The sequence below is a fragment of the Pongo pygmaeus genome, chromosome 13 (genome assembly GCF_028885625.2).
Source record: "Pongo pygmaeus isolate AG05252 chromosome 13, NHGRI_mPonPyg2-v2.0_pri, whole genome shotgun sequence".
NCBI lineage: Eukaryota > Metazoa > Chordata > Mammalia > Primates > Hominidae > Pongo > Pongo pygmaeus.
In genome coordinates, this window is record NC_072386.2 from 126646863 (window position 1) to 126662709 (window position 15847).

At 51.1% G+C, this 15847-nt stretch overlaps 1 protein-coding gene across 7 annotated transcripts in view; it reads right to left on the reverse strand.

Annotated features, from left to right (window-relative positions):
* Positions 1-8824, reverse strand: part of CAMSAP1 (calmodulin regulated spectrin associated protein 1) — a 97718-nt gene extending 88894 nt beyond the window's left edge. For 2 of the 7 annotated variants that reach the window (XM_063650045.1, XM_054500569.2), the window contains exons 1-2: positions 8587-8796; positions 8281-8440 (exon numbers count right to left, since the gene is read on the reverse strand). In XM_063650045.1, the coding sequence (XP_063506115.1) occupies positions 8281-8440 (160 nt within the window). In that variant the 5' untranslated portion in view covers positions 8587-8796. Of the gene's footprint in view, positions 1-8280 lie in introns of all 7 variants that reach the window. The other 5 variants (XM_054500570.2, XM_063650046.1, XM_054500572.2 and 2 more) reach the window with 5 other exon arrangements.
* Between the last annotated feature and the right edge of the window lie 7023 nt (positions 8825-15847).

Consider the following 15847-nt stretch of genomic DNA (forward strand, 5'->3'; position numbering starts at 1 on the left):
TCATAATAGCCAAAAGCTGGAAATGCCCCCAGATAATCCCCAACAGATGAAAGGAGATCTAAAACATGAGCTAGCCATACCATGGAATATTATTACTAAGCAAAAAAGATCTACACAACATGAATTTCAAAAATACTATGCTAAGTGAAAGAAGTCAGATTAGATGCACACAGGAAACTCATCTACAGTTAACAGAGCAGAGCAGTGAAGCCCTGGGTGGGTCCCGCCAGGGAGGGGCACAAAGGAAACTCGGGAGGTAATGAGAATGCTGTCTTGATTGTGGTTGTGGTCACAGGGCTTTAAATTCCTCAAACTACACTCTTAAAACATGTGTGCTTTACCAGATGTAAATCACACCTCGATAAAAGTGGTTCTCTCAAAGATCCAAAATGGCCGGGCACAGTGGCTCACACCTGTAATCCCAGAAATTTGGGAGGCCGAGACAGGAGGATCTCTTGAGCCCAGGAATTCGAGACCATCCCTGGTGGTCACCTGGATGGGCCACCCCGCAGGTAGAAATCCCCTGCCTCCACCCTGCCCTCCCGAACCCTCTGGGCAGGCTCGTTCTCCTGGCCCCTGGTGCCTGACTTTGCGGGAGGTGCCCCAAGGGAGGCAACTGTGTCCCCTCTTGGGGTCAGCAAGCCCATCCAGAACCCCTGAGCTCCAGTCTGGCTGAGGCAGCAGCATCTCTCTATTTAAAAAAAAAAAAAAAAAAGTCCAAAACCAAAGTCTTCACTTTATACCTTACAGTGGGCATTAACCATTGTATCCTAGCAGGGACTTCTCTGAAAAGCTCAGATTTCATACATCTCTCCCCTCCTCAGAAACCGTCAGTGGTTCCCCAATTCCCACAGAGCAAACCCCAATCTACCAATCAGCCACTCAAAGCATTCTGCGCTCTGGCCTCAGCACTTTTTCCAGTCTAATTTCACCTTCCAACTCTGCAGCCACTACCCCCATGAGGCCACCAGCCTTTCCCACATGGTGTGCACATCACGCACTCCCCTCCACTTCCCCCTATTATCTTTGCTTCTCTTAATTCGTTCCCTTACCTCCATCTGATTCTCACACACCTAGACTACAAACTCAGTTTTCACTCTAATGGAACATTCCACATTCCTTCAGGGGAGTCTCCCTCCCTCTACTCCTCCCCTGTTCTGCCAGTACCATCTACCCTTTAGAGAGCCGGCCTCCTCAAGCCCATCATTATGGGTCTCTGTATATGCAGACACTTCCATCGCTACAGGAGGCCTGAAAAGGATACGAAGGGCCCCACAGTTCACAATGTAATGCCCAACTGAACTCATGTAAGTTTAATTTCTTTTGAGACAGGATCTTGCTCTGTTACCCAAGCCGAAGTGCAGTGTCACAATTATGGCTCTCTGCAGCCTCAATCTCCTGGGCTCAACTGATCTTCCCACCTCAGCCTCCCAAGTAACTGGGACCACAGGCGTGCACCACCATGCCCAACTAATTTTTATGTTCTTTGTAGAGACGGAGTCTCACTCTGTTGCCCAGGCTGGTCTCAATCTGCTGGGCTCAAGCAATCCTCCCACCTCAGCCTCCCAAAGTGCTGAGATTTCAGGTGTGAGCCACCACACTCCACCCCCAGATATAAGTTTAATTTTGACTAGTTGAGTTTGAAGTGATGGGAGGAGAGTGACTGGGGAATAATAAACCACTCTAAGAAAAAGAGGGCCGGGCACGGTGGCTCACGCCTGTAATCCCAGCACTTTGTGAGGCTGAGGTGGGCAGATCACGAGGTCAGGAGATCGAGACCATCCCGGCTAACATGGTGAAACCCCGTCTCCACTAAAACAATACAAAAAATTAGCCGGGCATTGTGGCGGGTGCCTGTAGTCTGTAGTCCCAGCTACTCAGGAGGCCGAGGCAGGAGAACGGTGGAACCCGGGAGGTAGAGCTTGCAGTGAGCCAAGATCGTGCCACTGCACTCCAGCCTGGGCGACAGAGCAAGACTCCGTCTCAAAAAAAAAAAAAAAAAAAGAAAGAGAGGACTAGGTGGGAGCTCAGGAAAGCCAGAAATAGAAAAAACTCAAAGATCTTTCTTTCTTTTTTTTGAGACAGGGTTTCACTCTGTTGCCCAGGCTGGAGTGCAGTGGCATAGTCTCGGCTCACCGCAGCCTCCACCTCCTGGGTTTAAGTGATTCTCCTGCCTCAGCCTCCTGAGTAGCTGGGATTTCAGGCGCATGCCACCACGCCCGGCTAATTTTGTATTTTTAGTAGAGATAGGGTTTCACCATGTTGGCCAGGCTGGTCTCAAACTCCCGACCTCAGGTGATCTGCCCACCTCAACCTCCCAAAGTGCTGGGATTACAGGCATGAGCCACCACGCCTGGCCTCAAAGATCTTTTCTGTAGCGACAACAAAAGTTATGAAAGTAGAAAAATGCTATGAAATAATGACTAAATATTCCAGTCAAGGGCACCATCGTTCCTGTGTCTGGGCTCCCCATGGCAGTCCAGCTGACTGTAACTCACCCTTAGCCACCTCCCACAGCCACTGTCAGTAAGTCCAGCTCCACAGATTCAGCTTTTATATCTGTTGGCTCTATCTACCCTTCCTATTCCCTCTGCCGACAGACAGGCAAGTCCATCCGGGCACAGTGGACTAACTCACTCACTCATACCTGTGATCCCAGCACTTTGGGAGGCCAAGGTGGGTGGGAGCACTGCTTGAGCCCAGGAGTTTGAGAAGCCTGGGCAACACAGGAAAACTCCACCTCTACAAAAAATAATAATTAACTGGACCAGGAGGTCCATGGTCCTAGCTGTGATCCACAGGCCTGTGGTCCTAGCTGTGATCCTAGCAACTCGGGAGGCTGAGGTGGGAGGATCACTTGAGCTCAAGGAGGTCAACGCTGCAGTAAGCTGTGATCATGCCACTGCACTCCAGCCTGGGCAACAGAGCAAGATCCCATCTCAAAAAAGTAAAAACAAGAACAGGCAAGTCTTTGGCATTTCCAGCCTAACGACATCAACTCTCAGGTAGTACACCTGTCTATGGCCTCTACCCACTCAAACCTGCTAAAAACATCTTCCCAGGCTCACTCTCTCAGCATGACATCCCCCTACTTAAAAACCCTCCCAGGCACATATCATCAAAGAAATCCCCAGCCAACCTGAGCACCATAAACAATCTGGCCCCAGACTATTTTCCAAACTAATCACTTACTATTTCAGTCCACAAATCCTCCGCCTCAACAAGGTTAATCTACTCAGTACACCCGAAGACACCTCTCCTCTGCACAGGGCTGTAGCCAGCTGCCCTCCCCTCTGCTCTTAGGGGCTAACCATTCAACAAGTATTTGAGCACTCTGTACTGTGGACACAGCAGTAAGTGGGACAACCATAATCCCTGGCCTCACAGAGATGCACACATAACTAGGCAGCAGGTGGTTCTCAGGACACCTCTGCAGAGGAAAGGTCATGCTAGCTGGACCAACCAGCAACTCCCACAGTATCTAGTACCACCTAACAGGTGCTCAGGAAGCATTTGAAGATGCTCTGTAACCCCCACCTCAGAAACACCCAAATCCCTTGTCAAGAACAACCAAAGATGATTTAAATATACAATCTAAACTCATAAACCAATAATCTGAACAAGTCATCACCTTCAGAAACGTGGCAATGTGCTTACAAGTGTGCTGCCATCAAGAGCAGGCTCTTCACACCAAGACTCTAGCCACTGCTGCCCTCCTGCCAACGCAGGGAGGAAGAGGCGCAGTGGTTTCACCTGTTAATTTAAACAAAGAGTCTCAATTTTTACACAGTTTTACACAGGAGGGCCAAGTTCTGGAGCAGGAAAGGGGCTCTGAGCACACATTTCATTTTAACCAAAAGTCACTACAAGGAAACAATATGGTGACCCTCTGGAGTTGATTATAAAGGGATTTTGCTCATCATGTCAAGTTAGCAAACCGGAGTCTAAACTCTTCTTGTTGCCTATACAATGAAACTGCTGGTCCCTGAGATGAGGACTAAAACCCAGGCTTCACAGGCCACAGCATCCTCACACTGATTTCTTATTCCATAACATGGTTTCCAAATCAGTAGTTCAAATTACTCTAGCAAGAGGAAAAAAAGGAGGAGGGGATCAGACAATTCCTCCCAACAGTGTGCCTCTGGGCAGGCCATGTGGCTTCTGGACAGGGCCACGTGCTGTCAGTAAGGAGAGGGAATGAACTGGAGAACCCTAAGCTCCCATCCAGTGCCCTAGGGTTCAGGGCAGCTTGGCTCTGCAAGCAAAGGGAAAACCTGGTTTCCACTGAGCTACACCGCAACATCCTTGCAAAGAATTGAGTGCATGCTAGTACTTGCCCTGGGTTGTTTTTTAACATTGTCCTTGAGAGATAATAAAAGCTTGCTCTCCACATTGTCCCCTGAAACCAAGGCCTAGATACCTCTGAGTTTCCTAAGGGCATGTATAAAATGCACAGTGGCCAAGATCAACGCCAGGACTGCACTGCTCCAGTCCAGCATGCTATGCAGTAAAATAAACGGAACCTCAGCCACCCCCTCAACTTCTTTCACAATTTATTACAACTTTCACTCAAACATCACCACAAAATGTGATGACTAGTCAGGTTCTGCACCTTCTTATAGACATTTTTAAGCGGACAATTTTCAACATGTCCAATACATTATTTCTTTAAAAAATGCAAACACTGTCAATGAAACAAGAGAGTTACCAAAAGAAAGGGAGGGGGACCTAAAAATAAAAGCCCAAGGCGGCCACAATTCTTGGCTTTGGCCCCAGGGACGAATGAAACTGGAGGAAGTGTTTCTGCACAGCCATATGCCACAAGGCCTTGCCAAGGGCAAGCTCTCCTGAGCCTACCCACTTACTACAATGGCAGACTGGTGGCCCCAGGACACCAAAAATCTCAAAAGGCTAATGCAAAACAAGACAGCAGCCAGCCCTGGAGTTTCAGCATGCTTTCAATGCTTTCAATCTTTACACAAATGGAGGATGGGCTTTAGTTAGCAACCTAATGAACAATCCTTTAACAAGTTAAACATTGAAGCCACTTTCACCATCATACCCCCAAAAGCGATTTCCGGTTAAAGCATCCATACTGAAAGAACCATGTCTGATTAACTGAAAACTAAGCTGGAGAGGTACATGGAGATATTCAAAAGAAGAAACAAAGCAAATGCTGCTGGATTAGAAGAAGTGTTGGGGGAACTCACACTGTCCTACCAAAACCCCCTCCCCACTCAGTCTTACAGGACGCAGCCACACTGGGTAGCAGCAAATCTCACACCCAGGCTGTGACCCCAACAACATAAATCACTTCAGCTGAGCTGAGGCAAGTATTTCGGTCATCTGAATTAGGATCTCTCCAACCGATAAATTTAAATAGCGTCTCAATTTTTACACAGTTTTACACAGGAAGGCTACGTGCGGTGCCTCATGCCTGTAATCCTAGCACTTTGGGAGGCCGAGGCGGGCAGATCACCTGAGCCCAGGAGTTCGAAACTAGCCTGGGCAAACAGACCCCATTTTTACAAAAATAAAAATTGTTTAAAGAAAACCCCCATCTCTACAAAAAATACAAAAGTTAGCCAGGCGTGGTGGTGCACCTGTAGTCCCAACTACTCGGGAGGCTGAGGCGGGAAGATCACTTGAGCCCGGGAGGCGGAGGTTGCAGTGAGCTGAGGTCACACCACTGCACTCCAGCCTGGCCGACAGAGCGAGACCCTGTCCTCCACAAAAAAGAAAAAAGAGAATTACACACGAGGCTGAAGCAGGGGGATCACTAGAGCCCAGGAGTTGGAGAGCAGCCTGGGAAACACAGGCAGACTCCATCTCAAACACCTGGCCTCAAGTGATCATCCCACCTTTGCCTCCGAATCACTAAAATTATAAGCATAAACCACCACACCTGGCTTAAAAACCTTTTTTTTGTAATTACATATGCTCCCCCTGTGAAGCAAAGTGTAGAATGTAAAAGCCCTCTCTCGGCAAAAAGTGGAAACCGGCCAGGCGTGGTGGCTCACGCCTGTAATCCCAGCACTCTGGGAGGCCAAGGCAGGCGGATAATGAGGTCAGGAGGTCGAGACCAGCCTGCCAATATGGAGTAACCGTCTCTACGAAAAATACAAAAACTGGCCGGGAGTGGGGGCGCACGCCTGTAATCCCAGCTACTTGGGAGGCTGAGGCAGAGGAATCGCTTGAACCCAGGAGGCGGCGGTTGCGGGAAGCTGAGATCGCGTCACTGCACTCCAGGCTGGATGATAGAGCGAGACTCCGTCTCAAAAAAAAAAAAAAAAAGTGGAAATCAGACCTCCTAAAATCGGAGTCTGATGTGCGAAGGCACTGTTACCCACCAGTAAGGCGCACTCCTGTCTCAGCTCCTAAGATGGTATCCAGTCTTCTCCAGCTTCTATTCATGTTTCTTTTCTTTAAATGCCCACCTTTTAATAATTCCAAAACTCGAAAGCCCATTTTAGTATCTGATGGTGAATTCATCTGATGAGTCAACAAGTATTAAAGAGTGATCTGGTACTGGAACTGAAACTAGACGAACCCAATACTAACACAGAGACACGCGTATTTATTTCTGGATGGCTGACAAATCCCATGCTGAATGCCAAAGCTAAATGCAATGAAATAAAAAATGCATGCACCTTGCTAAAGAAATTGGAAAGCAGATCATGAAAGTTCTTTTTATAGCAATTTGTCTAACATCCGCTGCCTGAGCCCTTAGCCCTCTCCACATATAAAATCTTAAGAAACATGCAGGAGTAAAACTTTGTGCTCGGATCCCAGGAGCCATGCCCAAGAATGCACTGGGCTCCACAGCACCTACGTGAGCCCAGCCAGCGCCCACGAGCAGCTGCGGTGAACAGGCCTCGGTGAGACACTCCACAGCAGCGGAAATGTGGAAAAGTGAAGATGAAGTCAAGAAGAACCTAAGAACTTAACGTGGGATAATGGAATAACAAAAGTCAGTCTCAGAAAGAGGCATCATTGCCAAAGGTGTAAAAACTAGTTAGTGGTGTAAGTACATACGTCAAAATACAAAGAAAAGCAAAACAGTGACCAACACAAGATGTGAGGCAGGTGAGCCCTTGCAGCCGGCAGTGACTGCAAGATACCCAGGCGTCCGCTCTCGGGCTGTTCTTTGCACCTGACTCAAGTTTTATACCTACATCTTACCAATTCCGTTCTCAAAAACTCATGTGAAGTCTTGGATGTAGCAGTGTTTCTTCCTCATTACAACACAGAAACTAAGGTTCCACTGAGCCAGTAAACAAGAACTGTAAAACTGAAAACTGTCAAAGGAAAAACTCTTTCCCAATTACTACTTACACAGTACAAAAACCAGTTTGAAATAAGGCGAGGTATTTAATCCCCAAAACTCACAAAACGCGTTTGTCCTTATGACTAACTCGAGTCTAGCACAGGCCACTGTCAAACAGGGCAACGCCTACTCAGCGTTTTCCAAACTGGTCAACTGAACTCTTCTCTGGAAGGGCTGTCTCCTTTAGTCTTACTCTAAAAAGGGTAATTTTTCACCAGAATAAAGGCAAATTTTTTAAGAATGCTTCAAATGAAAAGAGGATTACAGAAATATGAATCTTTAATTGTACCTGAAACAAAGCACCTGAAATTAATAAAGAGGTCAGCCACTTACGAGAATCACTAGGTCTGTCCTGCTCCCAGGGCACGAAACAGAAGCGTCTTAATCCACTAAGCACATTAGGGCCTAACAAATTGGACTGAGTAACAAGGTTACCTAGTTCTTCCAAACAGGAATTAACCAAAGGGGATCATTATGATTAAGCACAATCCGCGGAATAAGCAATTTCTAGTTGGGGAATTCAACAGCTGATGGCTTGTAAGCATCAAAATTCATAACAAGTGAAAGGCTCGGAATCACAGGTCCAGCACTGGACGATGCCCGGCGCGCCGGGAAGCGGCGCCTCAGACAGCGGCCCCGGGTCCCCATGGTCCCTCCCTGCGCCCAGAACCGGGCAGCTCCTTCCCGCCGCCGCCGCCGCCGCCGCCAACGGGAGGCTGGGGGCACTCCCGAAATAGGAGCGGAAGCCCCGACCCACGCCGCCCTCCGCCGCGGGGACGCCCACTCGCCAGGTGACCGCGTCCCCACGCTCCGCGTTGCCCGGGCGCCGCCAGGACTTCGGAGGCGGCCGGCGCAGCCCCGACCCTGTGCGGACGCGGCACAAAGGCGCGGCGCGCGGACCCCGACCCGGCCCGCGCCCCTGCCCCCCGCCCCGCGCCCCCCACCCAGCCCACCTCGGCCGTAGGCCTTGGCGCAGATCCACTGCAGGTTGGCGGCGATCTTGGCGCGCGCCGCGTCGTAGCGGTCCAGGGGCACGAGGTCGGCGGCGCCGTCCGGCGAGGCCTCCATCTTCCTCCAGCCCTCGGCGGCGGCGCGGCCGCTCGCGTCCACCATCTGCAGACAAAGGGCTGAGGCGGCGGCCCGGCCGCAACAAAGGCGCCGCCGCCCCTCGCCGCGCCGGGCCCGGTGCGCCCCGAGCCCCCACTCGGCCCCGCAGCCGGCCCGCCGGGAGGGGCGCCCGAGCGCGGCCCCCGCCTCACCTCACAGCCGCCGCCGTCGCCGCCCCCGCGGCTGCTGCATGCTGCGGGCGCCGAGCCCGGGCAGAGGAGGTGCCGAGCCCGCGGCCCAAAGAGGCGGCAGCAGGAGGGCGCGGGCCGGGGGCGGGGGCAGGCGCGGGGGCGGGAGCGGGCCGGGGGCGGTGGCAGCGCGTGCGCGGTCCCGGGCGAGAGGCGGCGGCGACAGCGGCTGAGGCGGCGGCCAAGGAGCGGGAGCGCGCTCACCGCCGGGGCCTCGCACAGGCGCAGTAGGCACCGCCCGCCACCCCGCCCTCGACCCCGCCCCCAGCTCCGCTCTTTTCTCGCGCCCGCCCCGCCCCTTTCCGCAGGCGCAGTAGGCACCGCCCGCCAGCCCGCGCCCGCCCCGCCCCTTTCCGCAGGCGCAGTAGTTGGCACCCTCAGGCCTGTGCCTGCCTCGCCCCTTTCCGCAGGCGCAGTGATCGTCGACCCGCCCCTCTCCGCCCGCTTCCGCAGGCGCAGTAGGACCCGCCGGGATCCGCGCCTGCCCCGCTGCTTCCCTCAGGCTCTGAGGCCCGCGGTGCGGAGCGCGGGGTAGGCGGCGGAGAGTGGGCGGCGCGGGGTGGGTGGAGTGGGTCGGCGGCGGGGATCCTGCCGAGCCCGCAGCCGCCCTCTCTCAGCGCCGTGCCTCCTCCCTGGCCGTGGCTCGTCCCACCTCAGCCACAGCCCGGCCTCCTGGCCGGCCTAGCTCTCGCCGCCGGCGCCCTGGGGACCTCGTGGGTGTGGCCGGCGGCGACCTCGGCAGGCGACAGCCCGGCAGACGGGCACCATTTGTACGTGCCACAGTCTCCAGACCCCCGTCCCGGTGCAGGGAAGGTGGGCGTTTGGACCCCTGAGGCAGAAACAGGTGCGGCCCCGCTGGCGCATCCCCCGGAAGGGACGCTGACTTCGTTCCCCGGGAGCCTGCGTCGGAGCCCGAGCTGGGCTGAGAATTACGGGAACGCCGTGAGAGTTTGCATTCCGAGGATTTGGTCTGAGAACCTCACCGCCGATATAGAGAACTGCCCCTGGGAGAGCCGGCCCGCGTGCCGCCCACCGGCGCCTTGACGGCAGGGAGAGGTCGAGCTTCCAGGGAGCGGGCTCCCGGCGCGGGGCTCCCAGCCTGCCTGTACCTGGTCGAGACACCCCGTGCCAGAGGTGGAGCGTGTATGAAATGCTAGGTGCCCAGAGGACCCAGGCAGTCCGTCATTCACTTACCAACCCACGTGCAGGCTTCAAGTCAACGTTGAAGCCATTTGGGCCTGGGCTTTTTTGATGACTTATTTGATTCGTAGTGTTTTGGTTACTAATTGAGTCTCTTCACTTGTTATAGGTCTGTTGAGATTGTCTATTTTTTCTTGAGTCAGCTGTCTGAAAAGAACACGAGGTGGACAGGGCAGAGCAGTCAAGGGAAGCCATAGGAGGAGGGCACTTATTTGAGCAAAGACCGGCGGGACGTGGGCGTCGAGGGTGAGGATATCTGCAGAAGTAGTGTCTTGAGCAGGGAGCACGGCAGACAGAGCCTCTGAGACACGAGAGCCTGGAGTGTAAGAAACACAGCAGAGGCCACTAAGTCGAGAACGCAGGAGCTGGAAGGACTGGTAGGAAATGGCAGGTGGGGACATGGAGGGATGCGGACAGGTCCTGCACAGTCAGAACTGTGGCCCCTTCTCTGCAGGAAATGGGCAGCCTTGGGAAGACTGAGCTTGGGAAGGATATGACTAACCCTTTAAAAGGATCATTCTGACTCCTGGGTGAAGAACAGACTAGGAAGGGCTGAGAAGGCGGCAGGAGGCCATCCACTGTCAGATGGGATGTGGAGTGTGACCCGGAAAGGTCAAGGGTGACTCGAAGGGCTTTTCGTATACTGATCTTTTATCCTGCAACCTTGCTAAACCCATTTATTAGTTCTTGTCTTTTAGTGGCATTTATTAGTTCTTCTAGTCTTTTAGTGGATTCCTTGGGATTTTATACAAAAGCGTGTCATCTGTGAATAGAGATCAATTTATCTCTTCCTTTCTAATCTGGATGCCTTTTATTTCTTCTCCTTGCCTAGCTGCCCTGGCTAGAACCTCCAGTACAATATTGACTAGAAACAGCAAGAGTGGACATCCTTGTCTTGCTCCTGATCTCAGGGAGGAGGCATCCAGTCTTTCACCTTTGGGTATGATGATAGCTGTGGGTGCTTAAAAAATAGGTTTTATCAGGCTGGGCGCAGTGGCTCATGCCTGTAATCCCAGCCCTTTGGGAGGTCGAGGCGGGCAGATCACTTGGGGTCCATAGTTTGAGACCAGCCTGGCCAACATGGAGAAATCCCATCTCTACTAAAAATACAAAAAGTTAGCTGGGGTTGGTGGCGGGTGCCTGTAATCCCAGCTAAAAGAGGGAAACTCTGTCTAAAAAACAACAAAAAAGAGTACTTCCTCAACCTGATAAAACCTATTTTTTGTTTGTTTGAGACAGTGTCTCACTCTGTCACTCAGGCTGGAGTGCAGTGGCTGGATCTTGGCTCACTGCAACCTCTGCCTCCCAGGTTCAGGTGAGTGAGTCTCCTGCCTCAGCCTCCCGAGTAGCTGAGATTACAGGCACACGCCGCCATGCTCAGCTAGTTTTGTATTTTTAGTAGAGATGGGGTTTTACCATGTTGGCCAGGCTGGTCTTGAACTCCTGACCTCCAGTAATCCACCCCCCTGGGCCTCCCAAAATGCTGGGATTATAGGCGTGAGCTACCACGCCCAGCCGAGGAAGTATCTTCTATTTCTAGTTTGTTGAGTGTGTTTATCATGAAAAGGTGTCGGATTTGGTTAAATGATTTTTCCACATCCATTGAGATGATCATGGGTTTTTTTCCTTGTTCTAGTAATGCGGTGTGTTACATTAATTGACTTTCAGATATTGAAAAGACACATCCTCTGCGTTCAGATAAATTCCAGTTGGTCATGGAGTATCTGTCTTCCTGGATTCAGTTTAATACAATTTTGTTGAGTGATTTTTTTTATCCATATTCATCATAGATACTGATCTGAAGTTTTCTTGTGCTGTCTGTGTCTGGTTTTGGTATCAGTATCAGTGTCCTACTGGGCCTCATAAAATGAGTTGGAGGTGTTCCTCTTCTTCTTCTTTTTTTTTTTTTTTTTTAAGATGGCTGTTCACTATATCATCCATGCTGGTCACCAATTCCTGTCTTCAACTGATCCTCCAACCTCAAGCCTCCTGAGTAGCTGGGATCACAGGCACAAGCCACTGGACCCAGCTTTAATTGTTTTAAGTGTTTCATAGAATTCATTATTGAAGCCATTTGGGTCTGGGCTTTTTTGATTACTTATTTTGATTACTAATTCAATCCCTATTTGTTGTAGGTCTATTCAGATTGTCTGTTTGTGTCTTTAGAGGAAGTTGTCCATTTTATTTAAGTTACAGTGTTTTGGGCGTAAGCAATTTTAAGGAGAAAGTTATCCTTAACCAAGATGGGAAAGGTCAGGGCAGGGTGGTACAGGGATTTTACCTCCCACTGGGTCTCTCCCACAAACTCCCCCTAATATAATATCAGCGGAGTTTGGGCTGTGGCTTTGGCTGTGTTGAGTCTCAGATGCCTGTTGGGCCTCCTCATGGAAATGCTGGTGGGCGATTGGATGAGCAAGTCACTGGTGTGGCCCAGGTTGGAGACTGGGAATTGTCACCACAGAGAGAGACTTTAGACTGTCAGACAGGAAGAAGCGCCAAGGAGCCATTGCTCAGGTGGAGGGGAAGTCAAGGCATGGTGCTTGGGCCTAGGGGCAGCACTTGGGAGTAGCCAGCCTGAAAGGTGAGAAGCCAGGAGAGGGGTCCCCAGCTTATGGCCTGGGAGCTAACTCAGATTTGGCAAGTGCAGGTTTTGTGGAATGGTGGTGTATTAGTCCATTTTCACAGTGCTAATAAAGACACACCCAAGACTGGGCAATTTACAAAAGAAAGAGGTTTAATGACTTAACAGTTTCACATGGCTGGGGAGGCCTCACAATCATGGTGGAAGGCAAGGAGGAGCAAGTCACATCTTACGTGGATGGCGGCAGGCAAAGAGCGAGATTGGGCAGGGAAACTCCCCCTAATATGATACTGTCAGATCTCATGAGACTTACTCGCTATCACGAGAACAGCATGGGAAAGACCTGCCCCATGATTCAATTACCTCCCACCGGGTCCCTCCCACAAAACGTGGGAATTCAAGATGAGATTTGGGTGGGGACAAAAGACAGGCAGGAATTCCGAGGATGAGTATTTGCATTCTGTCTCCTTTGCTGTAAAGGAGAGCAGCGAGATAGAGGCATGGGGTGCGGAATGGCGTGTTTAAGATGGAGTGACAACAGGTGCCTGTTGGAGTGATGCAGTAGACAGGATCTGATGATGGGGAGCAGGCGTCATGTGTCCTTGAGCAGAAGCCCAGCAGAGAGACCCTTTTTCCTCCTGTAGCAGCAGAAGAGAAGGCAGCAGGGTGCAGGACTGAAGGAGGGCTGGGCTGGGATGGGAGCCTGACTGGTTTTCCCCTGGTGGCCCTATGACTGGTTAAGGGCAGGGCAGAGGCACGGCAGGTTGGAGGCACAGAAGGCCCAGGATAGTTATCTGGGCTGGATGTGGGGCAGTATTCTCGCCTCTCTGGGGACATCCCTTAAGTGGACAGGAAGGCCGGGTGGTTCAGGTGTATGTCCACTCACCAAAAACACAGGATGAAGGTGGGGCCTAGACAGTGGCTTTTTTGACCAGGGCAGAACAGTTGAGGGCATGTGTGAGGGTCCATGCTGACGCCAGACCTCAGTGGGGAGAGGGGAGAGTCCAGGGACCAGAAGTCCCCCTAGGCTTAAAGGACAAACCACAAGGAGAAGAGGAAGAAGTCTCTATATCATCAAAGTTTCATTATCAGGGCTGCTATAATGCTTCTCATTGCTTATTAAAACCCAATTCTGCAAGACCAGGCTAGCCAACATGGTGAAACCATGTCTCTACTAAAAATATAAAAATTAGCTGGGCGTGGTAGCACGTGCCTGTAATCCCAGCTACTCAGGAGGCTGAGGCAGGAGAATTGCTTAAACCTGGGAGGCAGAGGTTGCAGTGAGCCAAGATCGTGCCACTGTACTCCAGCCTGGGAGACAGAGGGAGACTCCATCTCAAAAACGAAACAAAACAAACAAAAAAAACTAATTCTGGCCCAGCATGGTAGTTCACACCTGTAATCCCAGCACTTTGGGAGGCCAAGGCAGAAGGATCGCTTGAGCGCAGGAGTTCAAGACCATTCTGGGCAACAAAATAAGACCCCACCTCTACAAAATATTAAAAAAAAAAAAATAGAAGGAAGCAATAGTGTGCACCTGGGGTCCCAGCTACTCAGGAGGCTGAGGTAGGAGGATCACTTGAGCCCAGAAGGTTGAGGCTACAGTGAGCCGGGATTGTGCCACTGTACTCCAGCCTGGGTGACAAAACAAGACTCTCTGACTCAAAAAAAAGAAAAAGAGAAAAATATTTTTGTTAGAGCAAAACAGGCTGACCTTTTTTTTGGTTTTTTGTTTGTTTGTTTGTTTTTTGAGATGGAGTCTCGCTCTGTCACCCAGGCTGGAGTGCAGTGGCACGATTTCGGCTCACTGCAAGCTCTGCCTCCCGAGTTCACGCCATTCTCCTGCCTCAGCCTCCTGAGTAGCTGGGACTACAGGCGCCCGCCACCACGCCCGGCTAATTTTTTGTATTTTTAGTAGAGATGGGGTTTCACCGTGTTACCCAGGATGGTCTCGATCTCCTGACGTCGTGATCCGCCCGTCTTGGCCTCCCAAAGTGCTGGGATTACAGGCGTGAGCCACTGCGCCCAGCCCTTTTTTTTGTTTTTAATGTTAAGACTAGGTTACAGCATTATTAGATATAATGAAGGTAGAGGGAAGGTGCTCAGAACTCTCCTACAAGCATAGCAGCTGCTCAGGCACAGCTCCAGTAACTCCAGGGCCCAGCCTTCTGGGGAGGAGTTGGATGGGCACATTCCTTGAGGGGCTCCCACCTGCCCACGGAGAGCACAAGAGGAGAACTCATCCTGTTTGCCCTGCTTTTCCCCTCTTGTTCCTAGACATCCTGAGGTTCCCACCAAGTGGACATTGGCTTATTCTACAAGCAACAGGATGAGGCCCCTGGACTCCTTACTAGCGAAATAGTGCAGTGACAGCAACGCCCCCCCCCCCCAAAGATGTCCACTCTTAATTCCTGGAACCTGTGAATGTGTGACCTGGTGACTTAGTTCATTTGTGCCACTGTAACAAAATACCACAGACTGGGTAATTTATAAACAATATAAATGTGTTTCTCATGGTTCTGAAGGCTGGGAAGTCCAAGATCAAGGCACTGGCATGTCCTGTGTCTGGTGAGGGCACTTCGTTTCCTCTGGAGGGAAGAATGCTGTGTCCTCACAAGGTGGGATGGACAGAGGGGCAACAAAAGGCCAAAATCCACAGGAAGACTCTTTTATAAGAGGAGCCCTCGTGACCTAGTCCTAAATGGCCCCACCTCTTTTTTCTCCACAGTGGGGACCAAGTTTATTGTTAGTTAACCTAAATGACAAACAGAGGAGCTCTCTAAAGAGGTATTTATTCAGGAATAGGGCCTTGCAACGGGAACACGCATATTACGGTAACTGTGCATGTTCAAGGAAGACAAAGGTTTTAAAGGAAAAAAGGAAGATTACATAATCATTTTGAAATGATTACCCTTGACTGCAAAGATTAATAGCAAGAGAGACACCGGTCCAAGTTTGGAAGGTAGCTGCTGGGCAGGTATCCTTGCAGAAGTATTTTCTTGTATAAGATTTCAATGGCCTTGGCCAGGTGTGGTGGCTCACGCCTATAATCCTAGTAGTTTGGGAGGCTGAGGTGGGCCAATCACTTGAGGTCAGGAGTTCAAGACCAGCCTGGCTAACATGCTGAAACTCTGTCTTCACTAAAAATACAAAAATTAGCCAGGCATGGTGGTGCACACCTCTAATCCCAGCTACTCGGGAGGCTGAGGCAGGAGAATCCCTTGAACCCAGGAGGCAGAGGTTGCAGTGAGCCAAAATTGCACCACTGCACTCCAGCCTGGGCAACAGAGCGAGACTTGGGCTCAAAAAAAAAAAAAAAAAAAAAAAATTCAATGGCCTTTGTGCAAGGTTGTGGTTTTTGCGGTCTTTTGTGATAGTTTTTGTTATCAGGCATACGGACCCTCTCTTCATGGCCTTCCCTAGCTCTATTTGTTAGGGTTTTCT